The 20,664-nt window shown below is 45.4% G+C and overlaps 1 protein-coding gene across 7 annotated transcripts in view; it reads right to left on the minus strand.

The window, feature by feature from the left end:
* Positions 1–4,915: 4,915 nt before the first annotated feature.
* PAQR5 (progestin and adipoQ receptor family member 5) overlaps positions 4,916–20,664 on the minus strand; it is a 617,270-nt gene continuing 601,521 nt past the window's right edge. For 6 of the 7 annotated variants that reach the window (XM_077472843.1, XM_077472844.1, XM_077472842.1 and 3 more), the window contains 4 exons: positions 16,273–16,317; positions 14,754–14,850; positions 9,556–9,700; positions 4,916–5,938 (listed from right to left, as the gene is read on the minus strand). In XM_077472843.1, the coding sequence (XP_077328969.1) occupies positions 5,706–5,938; positions 9,556–9,700; positions 14,754–14,850; positions 16,273–16,317 (520 nt within the window). In that variant the 3' untranslated portion in view covers positions 4,916–5,705. The remainder of the gene's footprint in view (positions 5,939–9,555; positions 9,701–14,753; positions 14,851–16,272; positions 16,318–20,664) is intronic. The other variant, XM_077472846.1, reaches the window with a different exon arrangement.

Below are 20,664 nucleotides of genomic sequence, written 5' to 3' on the forward strand. Positions count from 1 at the left end.
AATTTTTTTTTTAATGGAATTTAAAGTGGTTGTGCACCCTGTACAACCACCTTTCCTACAAGTAAGCCTATATTAAAGTGGTTGTAAACCCTTACAGACCACTTTGACCTGCAGGTAAGCCTAGATTAAGGCTTACGTGTAGGTCCAAGAAATATCTCCTAAACCTACACGGTTTAGGAGATATTTGCTGAAAGACAGGCACCATAGACAGGCATGCGCCGTAGACAGCAGTGCGCCACAGTTAACGGCGATATGCCGCGAGTGGCAGCTCCCATGGGCATGCGCGGGAGTGACGGCTTCGCCAAATGACAGCGCCGGAGCAGCGAGACCCACCAAGAAGATGGAGGCTCCGGACTACAGGGGACAGCGGTGACTTCGCTGGCTTCTGTGTCAGGTAAGTGACACATAATGGACTACGATGCGATGCGATGCATAGTAGTCCATTGTGCATTACCTTTGCAGGGAATCAAAGAGGAAGTAAATCCATCAGGGTTTACTTCCTCTTTAAGTTTATTTTCATGGCAAAGGAGGGACTTTACAATTAATTGCAATTCAACTGAAAACCCTTCATAACATTCTGGAGTAGATGCAAATTGCCATCCTAAAACTGAGGCAGCAGACTGTGAAAATGAATAATTTGTGTCATTCTCAAAACGTTTGGCCACGGCTGTATAATGAATCAAAATGAACACTGTATACTACTATGTAAATAAAGAACAATCAAAATAAAATAAAATTGGACACTTTGTGTATAACAACAACTTAAAATGAACACTGGATACTACGATGTAAATAAAAAAAAGAAAATTGGACACTTTGTATATAATACATCAAAGTGAACACTGGACAATTAATGCTGAGTTCCAATCTGTAAAAAAATAAAAGTGAGCAGCTACAAATATTGTAGCTGGTCACTTTTAATATAAGGACCAGTTTTGCCAACCGTCAGTATTTTTACTGGCAGCCAGTAAAAAACTGTCACTTTTCTCCTGCCAGCAAGTGCCAGTGACAGGAAAAAGACTGCCAGCTTGGCTGTGACGCCCAGCCAAGACCATCCGAGTGCCTGCTAGAGTGTGTTCAGGCAGAGGCAGGTCTGGCAGAGGCGGTGCCTGAGCGTGTTGTGTGACGTCATGGCGCAAGGGAACCTGAGCAGAGCTGCCGGACGGACCCTCGTGTGCAGGTCTGCAGGATGGATGCAAGAGTGCCCATTCTAATTTCTTTTGCTATATCTAAAATAAAATAATGTTTTTTTTTGCCCTAATATCTACCTTAAATCACATTGCTGATTGCACGTTGTACTTGTTTGTAGACTAAATACTGAAATTTGCACTTAAAACTTTTATTTTTGTAACTTTTAGAAATGCTAGTAAAAACTTGGCTGTGCCAGTATATTTTGGTTGTCGTGTCAGCAGATTTCAATCTGGTAGGTTGGCAACCCTGATAAGGACACTTGCCTGTCCAGGGACTTTGGCTGCAGGCATTGCAAGGGAAACCTTCAGGCTTCATAGCCGGTTTCCTACGGTTTTCCTACTGCGCATGCGTTAGTTGGGCTGTGCTTTCTGAATGGTCCCCGTCATCTTCTGGGACACACACAGGTCCCAGAGGGCAGTGGGTGGGGGGGGAGGAGGAGGAGTGGCCAGACATGATGCAGATCGCCGTGCGGCTATTTTACCAGGAAGTGGGAGCGGATACGTGTACAGTGGTATATCGGTTAGCACTTTCACCTACCAGCTAAAGGGTCGCTGTTTCGAATCCTGACACTAGGGATGAGCTTCGAGTTCGAGTCGAACTCATGTTCGACTCGAACATTGCCTGTTCGCCTGTTCAGCGAACAGTGAACAATTTGGGCTGTTCGCGGCAAACTCGAAAAGCCGGGAACACCCTATACAAGTCTATGGGAGAAATCTAAAGTGCTAATTTTAAAGGGTAATATGCAGGTTACTGTCCTAAAAAGTGTTTGGGGACCCGGGTCCTGCCCCAGGGGACATGGATCAATGCAAAAAAAAGTTTTAAAAACTGCAGTTTTTTCAGGAGCAGTGATTTTAATAAGGATTAAAGTGAAACTATAAAAGTGTAATATTCCTTTAAATTTCGTAGCTGGGAGGTGTCTATAGTATGCCTGTGAAGGGGCGCATGTTTCCCGTGCTTAGAACTGTCCCTGCACAAAGTGTCATTTCTGCAGGAAAAAAAAGTCTTTTAAAATCACTTGCGGCTATATTGTCGGCTCCCCGTAATACAGAGAACACTCAATGAGTGTTCTCTGTATTAGCCGACAATTCATTCATTCATTGATAAAAAAATAAAAAATAAAAAAAGCGTGGAGGTTCCCCTAAATTCAATTACCAGGCCCTTCAGGTCTGGTATGGATATTAAGGGGAACCCCGCATTAAATTAAAAAAAAAAATTGACGTGGGAGTCCCCCTAAAAATCCATACCAGACCCTTTATCCGAGCATGCAACCTGGCCGGCTGCAGGAAAAGAGGGGGGGGGGACGAGAGAGCGGTCCCCCCTCCCTCCTGAACCGTACCAGGCCACATGCCCTCAACATTGGGAGGATGCTTTTTTTTTTTTTTTGCATTGATCCATGTCCCCTGGGGCAGGACCCGGGTCCCCAAACATTTTTTAGGACAGTAACTTGCATATTAGCCTTTAAAATGAGCACTTTAGATTGTGAACGTTCGAGTCCCATAGACTTTAATAGGGTTCTAAAGTTCACACGAAGTTTAGGTCTGTTCGCAGGTTCTGGTGTGAACCGAACAGGGGGGTGTTCGGCTCATCCCTACCTGACACCATCTGCCTGGAGTTTGCATGTTCTCCCTGTGCCTGCATGGGTTTCCTCCGGGTACTCTGGTTTCCTCCCACACTCTAAAGACATGCTGGTAAGTTAATTGGCTCCCGTCTAAATTGGCCCTAGTCAAGCACATCAGGACCCTTTGGGGTAAGGCCGCGCTATATCAAGATGCCTCTCAACTCAACTCAGATACCTCTCAAAACCAGCTACCCGCTCCCCCCTTCCCCCCAAAAAAGTGGCAACTGTGGCAGTGCAGCAGGACTCCCCCTTTTGGATGAAACTCAACTTTAAATCAAAAAGAAGTTTGGACATTTTGTATATAACTCCTCAAAATGAACACTGGACACTTAAAGTGGGAGTAAACCCGCTGACTTTTTTTTTTTTATACCTGTAAGGGAAAAAGGCATAATGAGTTAGTATGCACCGCATACTAACTCATTATGAAATACTTACTGTAGAATGAGGCGCCGGCATCTCACTCGGTCCATGCCAAGAGAGCTGACATGTTCCCTTGGGGTGTCTTCCAGGTATCGCGGCTCCGGCGCTGTGAGTGGCTTTCCCTTGGCATGTCTTCCGGGTATTGCGGCTCCGGCGCTACGAGTAGCCGGAGCCATGATGTGGTTACTCCCGCGCATGTGTCCGGCCGAGAAACCTGGGTGCGCACGCGTCGCTGAAGTCAGCGGCTCATTGCGAGGGGAATATCTCCTAAACCATACAGGTTTAGGAGATATTCTTTGTACCTACAGGCAGGGCCAGATTAAGGTAGGGGCTATTGGAGCTGCAGCTCCAGGCCCCTACCTTAATATAGGCCCAGCAGGGACGAACTGACCATTTGGATACTGCACTGCATGAGACACTCCTTGTACCTCCTGCAGCAAGGGGAATCTGAAAGTCGGGGGTGATCGGTGCGGCGGACAATCATAAGCACCATCACCACTCCCTCTATGGCTCTCGATGAAGCAGCTGAAAGCCACTTCACCTCCTCTAGAGGAAGATCGGTGCTTGTAATTGCACCTCCCCCTGTACTGATCACCCAAGACTGTCCATTAGATTCCCCCTGCTCTGCCCCCCCCCCCCCCCCCCAGTGTATGCAGTACTGACACCTTCCACTGCTCCATTCTCCCAAAAAAGTATTGTGAAAAAAATGTAAAAAAATATAAAAAAAAACTCCAACAAATAATAATGAAGAAAATAATTTAAAAAATGTAATAAACTAAAAAAATTAAGGGCTCATTCACATGGGTTCTCTTGCACATACAGTGTGAATTTTTCATTTTATTTATTTCCATAAAAAGGCCCATCAAAATCCTCAGCACCAGGCCCATGATACTCTTAATCTAGTCCTGCCTACAGGTAAGCCTTATTATAGGCTTACCTGTAGGTCAAAGTTAAAAGTTTAACTATACAACCGCTTTAATGTCGAGTTCCATTCTGTAAACAAAAAAAAAATCAAATAAAAAAAAAAAAAAATAAATAAATAAAAAAAACACACACTTAAAGCAGTTCTGCACCTAAAAAAAAAATAAAAAAATATTAAAAGCCAGCAGCTACTAATATTGCAGCTGCTGACTTTTAATAAATTGACACTTACCTGTCCCAGGGTCCAGCGATGTCGGCGGCAGATGACGAGCGATCGCTCGTCTCTCTGCTGCCCCCGCCGCCATCCTCTGTCAGGGAATCGGGAAGTGAAGCATTGCGGCTTCACTGCCCGGTTCCCTACTGCGCATCCGCGAGTCGCGCTGTGCGTCTCTGGGAACTGTGTGTTTCCCAGAACACAACGGGGGGGCGGGGCGGGGCATCTGCGGCCGTCTGTCCCGGAAGTGGGTGCAGATACCTGGGGAGGGATCAGATTAGCGGAACTTCCACTTTAGGGTGGAGAACCGCTTTAAAGTGAGCAGCTAAAAATCCTGTAGCTGCTCACTTTTAATATAATATACCTGTCCAGGGATGCCGCAATGTCGGCACCCCAAGCCAATCCGTCCATCGGCTTCGGGTGCAGGCACTTCAAGTAAGGGAATTTTTTTTTTTTTGGGGGGGGGGGGGGGGCTGCGAACAAGCAGGATTCCCCCTTTTGAAAGAAGCTCAGCTTTAAATCAAAAAGAAGATTGGACACTTTGTATAGAATAAAATAAAAATGAACACTGGACACTTTATATAGAATAAATAAATCATGTTTAAATATTAAATTATCTGGTTATAAAACAGTATATTTCCTTCATATACAGATCAAACTGCTCAGTGCACCAGCAGAAAAAAAAAAAAAAGAGAGATGTTTAGAACAATCTGGAGTTTGGAGTCAATAGAGTTAGCAGCCAGACATGGAAGTGCTTCTTCGGAGGTTGTCCTTCAGCATTAGCCAAAAATATAAAGCATTATGTAACTATTATTTGACTTGCACAAAAAGAATCACATTACGGTGCATTCAAAATGGCTGCCACCTTTGTGGTTCACCTATAAAAAGGTTGGATGGGGCAGCCAATATAATGCAGAACAATTTTTTTTTTTTTTTTTTTTTATACTGAGGGCTATATGAGCCATGTGACTCTTGAATAGCACCTTTTGCAGCAGATTGAAGTCATCCGCTTCCCCGTAAAGGTAACATACATGGCTTTGTTGCTCCTTCCTATAAACAAAGAATACATATATATAATATTTTGGCTGCTTCCACCTTAAATGTCCCCGATATATGTCCATGGATTGGTTCCATATTACTGTTAAACATTTGGCAAAAAAAACATTGGCAACGGTTCTGGTAAGTATATTCCCAAATCCTTAAAGGGCTGCAATGCAAGAATTAACATATTTTCATCGTCTTTTCAGCAGGAGTGCTTATTTCGTTACCATTCTCTACATTCGGCGGTGTAGAATTATGCAAAAAGATTAAAATTATCTGCATATTTGAGTTCTTCTTAGCTCACAATTTCTTATTTTTCTTTGGATTCCAGTACAGGCCCCAAGAGAAAGCAGCAATAATTAGTAACGTAATGGTCAGCGCCAGGCACCAGGCTCCCAAGGTGAGGGAGATGGTGGGGACAGGGCCATTGTCCAGTAGCCATGTCCTCCGTAGATTCATATCCAGGATTAGCACCTCCATCTGGAAGTATGTGCCCAGGATACCACACACATGGAATAGCTGATGACTGTGACCTAAAGCAAAAAAAGGAAGACATTTCTGTTTTTAGTTCAAAATATATCAAGATCCTCAATAAGATAGGTTTGGTGCACTAATTATGAAATGTAGCAAGCAAAGCCGAAACGGCATCATGGAGCCCCAATTCACATGTAAATAGTTTCAATATACAGGTAAATATTATGACCAATGGTGACCTGCTTGCTATGTTATTCTCAGTTGATGAATGTCTCTCAATTTGTTATAATTGTATTTACTCATATATTGTAATTGTTATTGTTGATTGTTCTGTCTTTTCAACAAAATTCTGCTTCTTTTTAGTGCTTATTGTGCCTGATATCGATTATATCTCCTGAGGAAGCCAATATCAAGGCGAAACATGTAGAGATGAAATCAGCTAGCACATGTATTAGTACTGTAGTATCAACATTTACTCCTTGCATGTTCTCTTTTTTATTGTTTGAATACAATTTTATTTTTATAAAATTATTTTGTTCTAATTTGGCACCTTAAAAATCCCATTTACTCTTTCCCATTTTACCCCAAGAAAAATCTGGTTTGCCCCCTTTAGGTTGTTGTAGCGCACCCCCCTAAAGAGCCACTGGTGAATTTGGCCTTATTCCCTAGTTAGAGCACACACAGCGTCAGGGCTGGCTTAGCCCCAACTCCTCTGGGCTGGACGCTCAGCTGTCGGCTAATTGCCAGCTCTCTTCTCTCTCCACAGTTACCAGCTGTTCCCGATGATGCTCGTCTGACCTGCCTATTAAAGACTTCCAGCTCACTTCTCCTTTGCCTTCATGTTAGTCACATCACAAGGTACCATCTCTTGCGGTTTGTTTCAAGACTAGCTTGCTGACATCCCTCCTGGCTCCTTATCCTGCTTGCAGTTGCTCTCCTTGGATCCCTGACTTCTGGACTGGCTGATTACCCGATCTGGTTAATGAACTTTGGACTGGCTGACTACCCGATCTGGCTGCTGGACTCTGGCTATGCTTGACTACGCTTTTTCTATTTACCTTTTTATTTTTAATAATAAACAAGTGTGATTTGATTGTCTCAGTCTGATTCATGGTTTCTGACACACAGCCAGGCACATAACATTTTCTTCACTCTTCCACTGGCTCATATATAGGGGTATTTTTTGTTAGGGTTTTATTACAACATAGATCTCGGGAGCATGGACCGCAGAGCTGAAGAACTGAATACTTTGAGAACTCTTCTCCAGCTTTTTAAACTACACAAAAACGTCACACATAATCTCTAATGCTGAAAGGAGACCTGGACTTTTTTTTAAATAAACCATTTATTTACTCACACGGCCACAGGACGATCGGTTGCCCCTTTCCTATATCCACCGGGCACTCTCCAGCGAGGGAGATGCAAACTCACACCACCATAGGACAACTGGAGACCTTTCCCCCCAAAACTTCTTCTCCAGTAACCTTCTCCAGACCCAGACGGACTCCAGGACTAACATTTCTGCCAATAGGTCGTCCAGCTGAAGCCTCGGCTAAGACCTCACGGTCTTCTAGACTTTCAGAAATCCTGCCCCGGGGCAGAGCCCTTGTACAGGGGACTCCTCCAGCAGGACTGGACCAAGGAACCTCCTGCCTCCGGCTCCAGACTATTTATGGGCTCTTTCACCACCTGCTGGGGATTGGCTGGAGTTCCATAAATATTCAGGCTGATTCCCTTGTACCTCCTCCCACTAGAATTATAGAATCCACTAGAATGCAGGGGAAGTAATCGGAGCAGCAGCCTGAGAGATGCTGATCAGGCCTAAACAATCAGCCTCTGGTCCACTGATTATAGGAGCAGCCAACACTACTCTGGGAGGGTGCTATAGTGCTCTGCAGCCAATTACTGGTTTAAGGAAATATTTTGGTCTAGACATCAAGTGGGGAAGTTCCTTATATCCCCGATCAGCTTTGGGCACAAGCTTCTACTGTACGGGTATGTCCTTCAAAGAGGAGACACACTGGAGCCACCGCTTCCCACTTCAGGGGGAGAGGAGGAGAGCCCCACCAGTCAACACTCCAGGAGAGGAGGAGGAGGGTCCCGCCAAAGAGTGGTGGGTGCCACTGGACTGGCCACAGGGGGAGGAGAAGGGTGGTGGTGGTGCTGAGTTGTATACTCTAATCTGCGAGGCCAGGCTGTATACCCCCCGATCTGCGAGGCCGGGCTGTATACCCCCCGATCTGCGAGGCCGGGCTGTATACCCCCCGATCTGCGAGGCCGGGCTGTATACCCCCCGATCTGCGAGGCCGGGCTGTATACCCCCCGATCTGCGAGGCCGGGCTGTATACCCCCCGATCTGCGAGGCCGGGCTGTATACCCCCCGATCTGCGAGGCCGGGCTGTATACCCCCCGATCTGCGAGGCCGGGCTGTATACCCCCCGATCTGCGAGGCCGGGCTGTATACCCCCCGATCTGCGAGGCCAGGCTGTATACCCCCCGATCTGCGAGGCCGGGCTGTATACACCCCGATCTGCGAGGCCGGGATGTATACCCCGATCTGTGAGGTCGAGCTGTATACCCTGATCTGCGAGGCCGAGCTGTATACTCCTGAGTATTAGTGGAAACCAAGTGGAATACAGGGGACAGAGTGGGTGGATTTTATAAGGGTTTGGGGGTCAAAAAGGAAGGGTGGGGTCTGGCCCCCCATCCCAAAACGTTACCAGCCGCTACTGGTGGTATCATGTAAGGTTGGGGGTTGAGAGGGAGATTGGGTGAGGAGATTTGAATTGTCCTAGGAGGGGAAATTTGGGAAGGTGTGCTATGAGTGGTGCTTCGAGGAGATTTGTGTTGAGGGGGGGTGGAATATTTGTGCTAGGAAGGGGAATTTTGGGGGACTTGTAGTAGAAGAGATAATATGGTTATGGGGGGGAGGGGATTTGTGCTAGGAGGGAATTTTTTTTGGGGGGGGGGGGGATTTGTGCTAGGAGGGATTGTTGGGGGTATTGATGCTAGGTGGGGAAATTTGGGGGGGCGACAGGGGCTATGAATAGTTCTAGGAGGGGGAATTTGGGAAGGTGTGCTATGAGTATTTATTTGAGGGGATATGTGTTGGGGTGGGGGAAGAAGTTTTGCTAGAAAAGGTAATAGAGTGGAGGGGGGGGGGGGGAGAGGACTTGAGCTAGGAGGGGAAATTTGGGGGGTGGGGAGATCTGGGGGGTAGCTTCAGCACAGAAGTTTTTTCACCTTAATGCGTATAACAGAAGGCTTTAGAACCACTTTAATCTTTGATAAAAAAAATACCTGGAGGCCGATTGGCTACCATGCATAGCTGCCCCAGATTTTGCACTCTCCAGTTATAGTGAATCGATCCCAACGTCTTTTTTTTTTTTTTTTTTGCTGGCTGGCAAGTGTGCCAGGAAAATAAATAGGTTTTGTTTGCTTTTCCCAGGTACACCTTACTTCAGAAGCTACAATTTAGAAAAACTTGGATGTCTCGCTGAGGGTTCCCATCTCCGATTCCGGGGATCCATACAGAAGGAGGAGGTTCCTGGCGTTGAAAAGATCCAGTCTAGGCTCAACACATTCATTCAAGAGAAACTTGAAAATGTGCACTGGGTGGCAATCCATTATATGGCCCGTCTGCAAAAAAATAAAAATAAAAGAGCCAGACACTCACCTACATAATCGAAGCACCCAGGGGCAAGTCTTTCTGGAAGGTGTGTGGCAAACAGAAAGCCAGTTAGGAAGGCAAAAGCTGTGTGCCAGAAATGCATGGCCATCGCATCGTTGTGTGCGCAATCCTCACCGGAGCAAAGAAACAGCTGTGCAAAAAAACAAAAAAAAGATATGGAGTTATAAGGCTGAAAACCTACACTGCACCATCATATATAAAATACTAAAATCATGGAGGAGTTTAGAGGCGTTAAAAACATTACACACTAAGAAACTTTTCTTAATTATAATAATATTAATAAAAATAATAAAAATAATAAAAATAATAAAAATAATAAAAATAATAAAAATAATAATAATAAAAATAATAATAATAATAGTGTAGCTTTCACTGCCGTCAGGGCCGCTGAGTTGTCCCAGGTTCCTCCTTTCCCACTAGTGGGGCAGCAGCCCACACAGCAACATTCATTCTTAGACATGTGCGGTTCGTTTCATTCCGAATTAATATTCAGACTAATTTTTGGTTATTCGGATAGATCCAAATACTCGAATTACAACATAAACAAATTTTACCGAATGCTCCGAATAAGGTAACGAAATTCGTCTGAATTTCAGAAATTTGGACTGAAATTTGAATCGAATTTTACATCAAACTCCAGTCGAATGCCAACTACACATATTGCTGAAATCAAAGACTGTATGTGTTATTAGAGTGCCATTTTGAAAGAACACTGTTTTTGTTAAAGTGGTTGTAAACCCTTACAGACAACTTTTTGCTATAGGTAAGCCTATAATGAGGCTTGCCTGTAGCTACCCAGGATGTCTCCTAAACCTGCATGGTTTAGTACAGGGATATGCAATTAGCGGACCCATCATGCCTCTGCCTCTGGGTGTCATGCTTGGGGCCGTCAGTCTTGCTATGCATCATGGGACTTGTAGTTTTTCAACAGCTGGAGGTCCGCTAACTGCAGATCCCTGGTTTAGGAGATATCCCCTGTATCTGCATGTGCCGACGTCATCGGCACATGCGCACTGAAGCAAAGGCATGTAAGTGCCGTTTGTTTCAGTGAGTGTGCCGTTACCGGCGGCTTCCCCCATGCATGCGCTGGAGTGACGTCATCGTGGCTCCGGCCAATCACAGCACCAGAACCGCGATACCCGGAAGTCACCCCCGGGAGTGATGTCGGCTGCCGGACCGGTGTACGGGCACCGCAGCGTGGACTCCCGAAGCTGATGCGAGTGCCCGGTGGGCGCGATGACCGCCAGGCACCCGCGATTGCGTGTTACAGAACGAGAACGGGGATGTGGGTGTGTAAACACACAAATCCCGGTTCTTTCAGGGGAGTAGAGACAGGTCGTGTGTTCCTACCAAGTATGAACAGCGATCTCTCTCTTCCCCATCCCTCCTACAGTTAGAACACACCTAGATAACCCCTTGATCGCCCCCTAGTGTTAACTCCTTCTCTATAAGTGTCATTTATACAGTAATCAGTGCATTTTTATAGCACCGATTCCTGTATAAATGTCACTGGTCCCAAAAATGAGTAAAAAGTGTACGATTTGTCCACCGCAATATTGCAGTCCCGAAAAAAAAAAAAAATACAAATCGCAGATCGCCACCATTACTAGTAAAAATATAAAAATAAAATAATAATAATAATAAAGCTGCCATAAATCTATCCCCTATTTTGTAGACGCTATAACATTTGTGCAAACCAATCAATATTACACTTATTGGGATTTTTTTTACCAAAAATATGTAGAAGAATACATATTGGCCTAAACTTAAGAAACTTTTTTTTATTTTTTTTTTATTGGGATATTATAGCAAAAAGAAAAAGATATTGTTTTTCTTTTAAAATTGTCGCTCTTTGGTTTATAACGCAAAAAAAAAAAAACGCAGAGGTGATCAAATACCATCAAAAGAAGCTTTATTTGCGGGGGGGGGGGGGGTGTCAATTATGTTTCGGTACAGCATCGCTCGACCGCACAATTGTCAGTTAAAGTGACGCAGTGCCATATAACAAACAATGGCCTGGTCATTGATCAGCTAAATCTTCCGGGGCTGAAGGGGTTAATGTTTATTGCTCCACAATTTAGGATAGGGTACCAGGAGCTGTGGGATACTCCAGATCACTGAACAATAGGAGGAAACTTCACTCTGCAGCTACTACTTAGAACAGTCCCTTCTACAATAGCTCAGGAAATGGACAGCACTGGGACACCATGCGCAATGTCCCAGGCCAGGAAACCGTTAGTGTTAGTGCACCAAGGAGAGTTAACAGCAGCAACAGTCACCCAGATCCTGCAATCAGGCGGTACTCAGAAGTCCTTGGGTACTTGGATGCCTCCCTCCAGTGTCAGGCAAACATTTCATCAGTGGACTCTCCAGACCGAATCCCAGGTGAAAACCCCTTTCTTTAGCTTCAGAGCTTGTTAGCAAGTAAGCCCCCCAGCATTAGCAAAGCTGGGACCTCAATGAGCTCCTGGTAATTGTCAGCTGCTCTACCTGGGAGGGCAGTAGCCCTTCAGTCTGGTAAAGTCTCCTCCTAGCCTAAAACATGCTACCCGGCCTTCCTGGATTCGCCTGCACTGTCCCAGGATTTTATGCATGTCTCAACGCCCTGGCAAATCAAGGCTCTGTCCCAGAGTGGAGCCCTGTACACTATCCTATTCATTACCTGTACTCTGTCCTGCTTACCCCAATACCTTGCCCTACTGACCCCCTTCTTCGGTCCTGCTGACCCCTGTACCCTGCATTACTGACTCCTGTCCTCTGTCCTGCTGACCCCTGTACCCTGCCCTACAGACCCCCTGTCTTTGGTCCTGCTGACCCCTGTACCCTGCCCTACTGACCCCCTGTCTTTGGTCCTGCTGACCTCTGTACACTGCCCTACTGACCCCTGTCTTTGGTCCTGCTGGCCTCTGTACACTGCCCTACTGACCCCCTGTCTTTGGTCCTGCTGGCCCTGTACACTACCCTACTGACCCCATGTCTTTGGTCCTGCTGACTGCTGTACGCTGCCCTACTGACCCCCCCCTTCTTCAGTCCTGCTGACCCCTGTACCCTGCATTACTGACTCCTGTCCTCTGTCCTGCTGTCCCCTGTACACTGCCCTACTGACCCCCTGTCTTTGGTCCTACTGACCCCTGTACCCTGCATTACTGACTCCTGTCCTCTGTCCTGCTGTCCCCTGTACACTGCCCTACTGACCCCCTGTCTTTGGTCCTACTGACCCCTGTATCCTGCATTACTGACTCCTGTCCTCTGTCCTGCTGTCCCCTGTACACTGCCCTACTAAAGCCTTGTCTTCTGTCCTGCCGACTCCTTTACACTGCCCTATTGACCCCCTGTCCTCTGTCTTGCTAATCTCTGTCCTCTGCCCTTGTGACCCTTCTTCTCTGCCATACTGACCCCTGGGCCCTGTCCTCCTGACCCCCGTACACTGATCTGCTGTGCCGATTCCTGCCCTCCACCCTGCTGACCCCTGTCTTTTGCCCTGATGATCCCTGCTCTCCACCCAGCTGACCCCTGTACACTGCCCTACTGACTCCTATACCCTGCCCTACTGACTCCTATACCCTGCCCTACTGACTCCTATACCCTGCCCTACTGACTCCTATACCCTGCCCTACTGACTCCTATACCCTGCCCTACTGACTCATATACCCTGCCCTACTGACTCATATACCCTGCCCTACTGACCTTGCATCCTCTGTCCCCCTGCCATTTTTTTTACTGCACCCCAACATCCGACAGGCTAGATGGGGCCCTGCTTCTCACCAAAGTGTTCATTATCTCAACAGTCCTTGGTTGCTAAGCAGTCCCTGACTATTTTAATGAAGTTCTTCTTTAGGAAAGGCTCAGACAAAACAAAGCATTATTTCTAGGTACAAGGAAGCCCAGGTTTTGTTTAACCACACCCCTTAAAGTGATTGTAAAGTCTTTTTTTCTCAAATCAAAAACAACAAACATGTTATACTTACCTGCTCTGTTGCAGTGGATTTGCACAGAGCATCCCCGATCCTCCTCTTCTCGGGTCCCTCTTCTGTGCGCCTGGCCCCTCTTCTCCTGTTGAGTGCCCCCCCACAGCAAGCAGCTTGCTATGGGGGCACCTGGGCCAAGTCACAGCTCCCTGAGCCCATTCAGACATGGAGCCGCAACACAGCCCCGTCCCCTTTCTATTCTATGCTGACTGTCATTGATTGACAGCAGTGGGAGCCAATGGCACCACGCTACTGTCTAAGCCAATGAGGAGGGCAGGCGAGACACTCCTACAACATCGCTGGATAGAGATGGGGCTCAGGCTGCACACAGGCGGCCTTCCTTATATCTTAAAGCGGTTGTATACCGCTGGACTTTTTTTTTTTTCTTCCTACAAGGTAAAGTCATAATGGGCTAGTATGCATCACATACTAGCCCATTATGTGACACTTACCTGCAAACGAAGCCCACGCTGTCCCCTGTGCAGGCCGCGTCCACCTTCGCCCTTCTTCCTTCTGTGACTGGCTGGAGTAGCGTGACATCACTCCCGTACACGGGAGCCTTCAGCCATGGCACATACCAGGGGAAGAAACGGCGCGGTGGTCCGTTTCTTCACAGAGCATGCCCCGATGATGACATTGGTGCACTACAAGTGAAATATCTCCTAAACGGCACACGTTTAGGACATATTTCCACTAGCTATAGGTAAGCCTTATTCTAGGTTTACCTATAGATAAAAGACAAACAAAAGGGTTTACAACCACTAAGTGGGTAATTATTGCACTTGAGCAGAAAAACGCTCAAAACCTTTCCAGGCATTTTTATGGAACATAAAACGCTTAAAAAACAAAAAAAACACACCAATCTACTCAATTTGAGCTACGAAAAAAGTTCCAGAACATTTTGGAGCTTCAGGATTCAAGTTCCAAAATGCAGAGGTGTAAATGGGACCTGAAGGTCACTACTCTTTGCCCCGATATGAAACCAGCACTAGGTGTGGCTGCGACACGGATCTACGCAAGGGGAGATATTTCCATTTTTAGATCCTCGGACCTCGGGTCTCATAGCCTTGACTTGCATATAAAACTGTATGAAGTATGAACAGTGCTACACAAATGTACCCAGCAAGGTTTATCAGAGGACAAAGCCTGGTACAAGATAACAATGAGGTCTTTCACATTGTCCCACCAATGGTGCCACCCAGCTCCATGTCCTACCCGATAGAACAATGGAATGCTGTCAAACAGGTAGGGATATGCAAAGGCCGTTGTCCGCAATACTTTGCTGATCCGCGGGCGAGTCTCTTCTGGAAACCTGTAGACACACAGAAAAGAAGAGGAGGACCAGGTAACCCCAAACTGCATGACCATACTATGGCCAGCCCAACACACAGGAATAATGACAAGGGCCCCTGTACAAAAGGTTCCACACCCACAAGAGATTCAATTACAGAATTAGTCTGATAAGCCAATCACTGAATTCACACCAATTACTAAACATGCAAAATATTAGATTTGCAAAGTTTAAAGTGTACCTGTCATCTGAATAAAGCCACGTTTTTGAAACAAATTATTTGGATGACTACTCCATGGCAAAACAATGGAGCTCATTTATTTACTTATCCTTGATAAAAGAAGTTTGTCTTTTCAGCATGAGAAATGTGCATTTTCAGTAGACATGTGCACTGACAAAAAAAAAAATTTGTTTTTTTTTTCGTTTTATTCTTTTTTTGCTTTTTTTTCGGAAATTCAGAAATTTGAAAATCCGAATTTTTGAATTTACGTATTTCCGGAATTTTAAAATTTGGAAATTCTAAAATCTGAAAAAAGAAAGAAAATCAGTAAAATTCAAATAACTACTAATTATATTATAGGTATTGGAATTCCCTTTCAAATTTGGCTGTTTGTGAACATATCAGATGAAGTTACGATTTATCCAAAATAATGAACGCCACATCTAAACAAATGGAATGGAACAAATTAATAAATAATAATAAAAAGGTTTCATTATTATTATTTATGATTATTATTATTATTATTATTAGAGCGTTACGTTCCATTCGTTTAGACACAGCATTCGTTATTTCAGATAATTCGTAACTTCGGATAAATTCGTACTTGTTATGTTCACTAACAGCCAAATTTGAAAGGAAATTCCAATATCTATAATATAATCTCTATTATTAGTTAGTTATTTCAGGTTTTAAAATTTTCATTCTTATTCTTGGATTTTCAAATTTCTAAATTTTAGAATTTTTAAATTTATGAATTTCCGAATTTACGAATTTCGAATTTACGAATTTAGAATTTACGAATTTAGAAAATTTGGAATTTCGGAAATTCGTTAAAATCGGAAATGTAAATATTTGGAAGTTTCGGCATTAACGAATTTGTCAAAATTAGTTAAAAAATGAATTTGGAACTAAACGAATTGCACGTGTCTAATTTTCAGTTGCAGCCTCAGGATAAGATAAAAAGGAGCACAACAAACTCTTGGAAGACAAGCCAAAAGGAATCGGCTTTAGGGGTTGGTCACGTGAAGACAGGTGCACTTTAATGCTTAGCCCCATAAGACATAATTCAAGTAACAGTTCCAGTTCACAGTCAATTTAGAAGACCACAGTGCTGTTAGGATAACAATTATTATTCAATTATTAGTGGCGAGGACTGCCTCACCTATACAGATCAGACCCAGATTGGACAGGAGGGATAGATTATTCCCTTCCTGCCTATTTACCTTTCTGCCAGGACCTGGTTATAATGCAGAATAGGGGCACCCAGCCTGTCAGCAACAGTAACAAAAGGTAAGCATGAGAGTAAGAAGTCCTGAGGACATTGCATTGTTGATTGCTGACAAACATACAAAACATTATGGTACTTTTTGAAGGTGTTCCCCTGGCCGATTATCTAGGTCAATGTGCCTCAGCTGGGGTGACGTAGCACCCTGGGGTGCCGTCTGGGCTTGTCTGGAGTCCCATGTTGCCAACCCATCTCATATAATAAAAAAATGACACGCCAAATGTAGCATGTCAGGGGGTCACCTTCCCTTAAAGCGGAAGTTCCATTTTTGGGTGGAACTCCGCTTTAAGGAGGCGAGGGCTAGGGCAGATTGCATGTATGAGGCCGTTTCTCTGGAGGGTTCCTGGGAGAGATGCACCCAGCTAGGAGGTGTCTACAGAGAACACAGTTTGTAATAGTATTCCACACATGTTGTTTGGGCTAATTAACCCTGTGTTGAGGTTTATGGTAATGTTTATTGAACTGTTAGCGAGCTAGGAGCCGAAAAGTCTTATCCCTCAGTCAATTATTCTGAGTGTTGATTTAGATAATTAGCTCAGGTTAATTCTGTTTCTGGCTACAGTTGTATTGTTAGAATAAATGATCAGGAGGGGGGACCTCCCCTTCTACTGCATTATAAATACTTGTCATTTTGGTTCTAATAAAGGAGTCCATGTTGAGCAGCTAAGCAAGTGTCGTCTTGTTTTGTGCTTGTGAGCGGTTGGAATATCTGATATCTATATTCAGACTTAGGAAGCGGTATACTGACGGAAGCACTCAATCGGAGTGTGGGATTGGTTCCGTCACAGATACCAACAATGGAATAATGGGGCATAATTCCCCCCCCCACTGACCCCAATGAAGGGGGAAAAATTGCTCCCAATGACACCAATGATAGGGCACAATGCCTCCCAATGAAACCAACAACGGGGCCCAGTGACTCCAATGATGGGACACAATTCCCCCCAATGACACTAATGATGGGGAACAATTGACATCAACAATGGGGCCCAATGATGGGACGCAATACCCCACTGACTCCAACTATGGGGCACAATTCCTCCCACTGACACCAATGATGGGGCATTGTTTTTTCCCACTAACATTAAAATCTTTTCTACTCTCAATGGCCATAGTTTGGCCCCCCAAAAGTCTGAAGGACAGTAAACTGGCCCTTTGTTTAGAAAGTTTGGAGACCCCTGCTGTAGGAAGATGGCTGTTGAGGTGCTGCATGTGCTTTCACCTGTCACTACTGCAGACCGTCCACTTTAGGTGATTGACTGTGTATGTCAAGTGACTCTGGAATATATGTCTTTGTGGTGCGACTGTATTGCCGGACGATCTTTAAACCACACCAGTAAAGTGCAGTGAATTTATTTATTGTGTGGACATTCCTTCTCCGGGATATAAAAGTCTACAGCTGGGAACATTGTGAGGAGGCCTATGGCAAGGAGCAGGGCACAAGACGGCAGAGGGAGTCATCCTCAGCAGGTGGGATGTTCTAGCAGGACTGGAGCAGGGATAGGCACTTGTGCTTGGGCACCAAATTCAGCCAACCACCATGCCCCTCTTACAATGTTGGTTGGAAATAAAAAGGTCTTGGCAGGTCAGAGTAGGTGAAGTTTAATCCTATCAAAATCATGTGATTAATAAAGAGTGAGGAACGAGGCCAAGAGATGAACTTAGAACTGTTGGGAGTAAAAGGAATGAAATTATAGGTGTTGATCATCATTACCATACAAATAGGCTCTTGTGCTTCAGCTGGCAAACAAATGCAAGCTGTTTTGTTTGATGACTGGGATGTGAGCGTACGGTATGGTGTTGATTTGAAAGACTCGTGGTGGTAACATGGTTTGTTTTAGAATTATTACCCATCATCTGATCTCCTAAGGTGCCTGGGTTTGATTTCAACAAACCTGAGGCCAAGGCAAACCACAGGCATATTGTCTGTTAAATTTATTAAAACCAGCAAATGCATGCCCGGTCACAAAATGGGTTGATGTATTGATCTTGAAGGAAAACAGAGTATTAACTGATAGTAGAGCTAAGGGATATACAGTAGGAGGCAACTGGTCATAAACCAACAGAAGAATAGCCAGAGGGGGACCACGAGGAAAGGAAGAGGAGACAGAATAGCATCTGTTGAGGCATGAAACATACTCGGGGACTATTAAGAGAAAAGGTAAAGTGGGTCTAATGCCACGTACACATGACCGGACTTTCCGGCAGACTAGGTCCAACGGGATCAGTCCGTCAGACAATCCGATCCTGTGTGGGCTAAAAAAACCCCAAAAAAAACAAACAAAAAAAAAAAAAACAGACGGACCTAGAAATAGAACACGTTTCAAATCTGTCCGATGGACTAAAAATCGGGAAAACCGCTCGTCTGTGTGCTAGTCCGACAGACCAAATATGATTCAAGGGCAGCTATTGGCTACTGGCTACTGGCTATTGAACTTCCTTGTTTAGTCCTGTTTATGTCATCACGTTCAAAACGAACGGACTTTTGAATGGGCTTAATCCTTTCGTGTGTGGCCAAGTCCGTTCATTCAGAAAGTCCGTCGGACCTCCGCCGAAAGTTAGTCGGGAACACCGGCGGACCTAGTCCATCGAAAAGTCCGCTCGTGTGTACGCAGCATTAGGCTTCATGTACACTAGCCTACATTTGCTGCGGGGGGAAAAAAAACAAACCGCGGGAAAACAGCAGCACGTTTTTGCCACGCTTTGCGTTTTCCTGCAGCCGGTGGTCAAAAAAAATTCCTATCCTGAATGAAATGCTTCCACGTTCCTATCCTGAACGTGATTCTTCTGCGTTCAGGAGAGGGAGGTTGAAGCTCACCTAAACGTAGCAGCTGCTAAACTCCGCCTAAAGCCTATATACACACACATTTACGCAGTGGCGGCCCGTGCATTGTGGGTGCACAGGTGCTGCCCCCACTGACACTTCTGCCAACCCCCTCCCTATTCATGTGCCTGGCCCCTTTCAGGACCCCGGACACATGAAATACTATGGCGGGGATAGCCGGGGGATGCACCTGGCTACATTTGACGGGCACAAGTGGCTGCATATGACGGGCACAGTGAGGCTGAAATTGATGGGGGGGTTCAGTATTTTTCAGTTTGTTTGCCCACCCGCCAAAAAAAGAAAAATTTGAGCACCAGCCGCCACTGCATTGACGTATAGGCTTTTAATCTAGTTGAGTTTAGGAGCTTCAGCAAAAAAAACACCAAAAGCCAGTGTAGGCTAGTGTACATGAAGCCTTAGAATGGTTGGGGTGAGGTGAATATGAAGATCATTATGGCTGGGTAGATGGAGTAGGGGCCAACTGAGAAAGGGGGAGGAGAGGTTGAAGGTAAAGTAATGTAGCACCTTCCTGGTGTAGCGTAGGCTGGTAGATAAATGTAGTTTAGTGCTGTAATCAGTGGAGAAAGGGTTGATTATTTAAGGTTGCTCAGTGTCTCACAGCCTACTATTCCGATTATTCCCCCTGTATTCTAGAGGATTTAAGAATTATAGTGGGAGGAAGTACAGAGTGGGCAGCCTGAATATTTGTAGGACTCCAGTCAAGCCCTGGGAAGGTGTGCCCAGCAGGTAGTTGGAAAGCCCATAAATAGTCTGAGGCAGCAGCAGAGCTCTTGGGTTCAGTCCTGCTGGAGGAGACCCCTGTGCAGGGGGCTCTGCCCTGGGGCAGGAATACTAAAAGGAGTAATTAGGAAGACATCAAGGTACAGATAGGCTTAGCTGGGGGCTATTTTTAAGCTTCAGTCCTGGAATAAAGTTGGGTCTGGAGAAGCTCACTGGAGAGAGGCAGGAGAAGTTTGGTGGGAAAGAGTCCAGCTGTCTTATGGTGGTGTGAGAGTCTAGATCTCCCTCCCTAGGAAGAGCCTGATCAATATCAGCAGGAGGCAGCTGATAATCATGTGGCTGAGTAAATTACTCCAGTATTGGAAAGTTAGTGAATGTGTGTAGCTTTTGGTCTCTGGAAGGATTCATAGTCACCGTCAACGTAGACATTCTGCAGGACATTCTTTTGTGCCGTTCAGCAGGTCAGCTAAGGAGTCCCTAAAATTATCTAGCATCTGGGGTATCCCATGCTCCCTTCATCCCCATCCAAGTTCAACATTCCCAATAAAATCCCCAAAAAAAGACTCCCTTAGACTATTCCTTTGACCCAGTGGAAGAGTAAAGAAAATGCTGTGTGCCTGGCTGTGAGTGCGCTATCTGGGGGAATAGGACTTAGTTCACCAGCTGCTCTTTAGGGGGTGTTCTACAGTAAGAACTAATTGTTGCTGGGGGGGGGGGGGGGGGGATGGGTACTAGCAGTTGATATTCCATGTTAAAGGATGCAGA

This window comes from Lithobates pipiens, unplaced genomic scaffold, assembly GCF_037356315.1.
Source record: "Lithobates pipiens isolate NorthernLeopardFrog02 unplaced genomic scaffold, aLitPip1_a1.2 Scaffold_8, whole genome shotgun sequence".
Taxonomy (NCBI): Eukaryota; Metazoa; Chordata; class Amphibia; order Anura; family Ranidae; genus Lithobates; species Lithobates pipiens.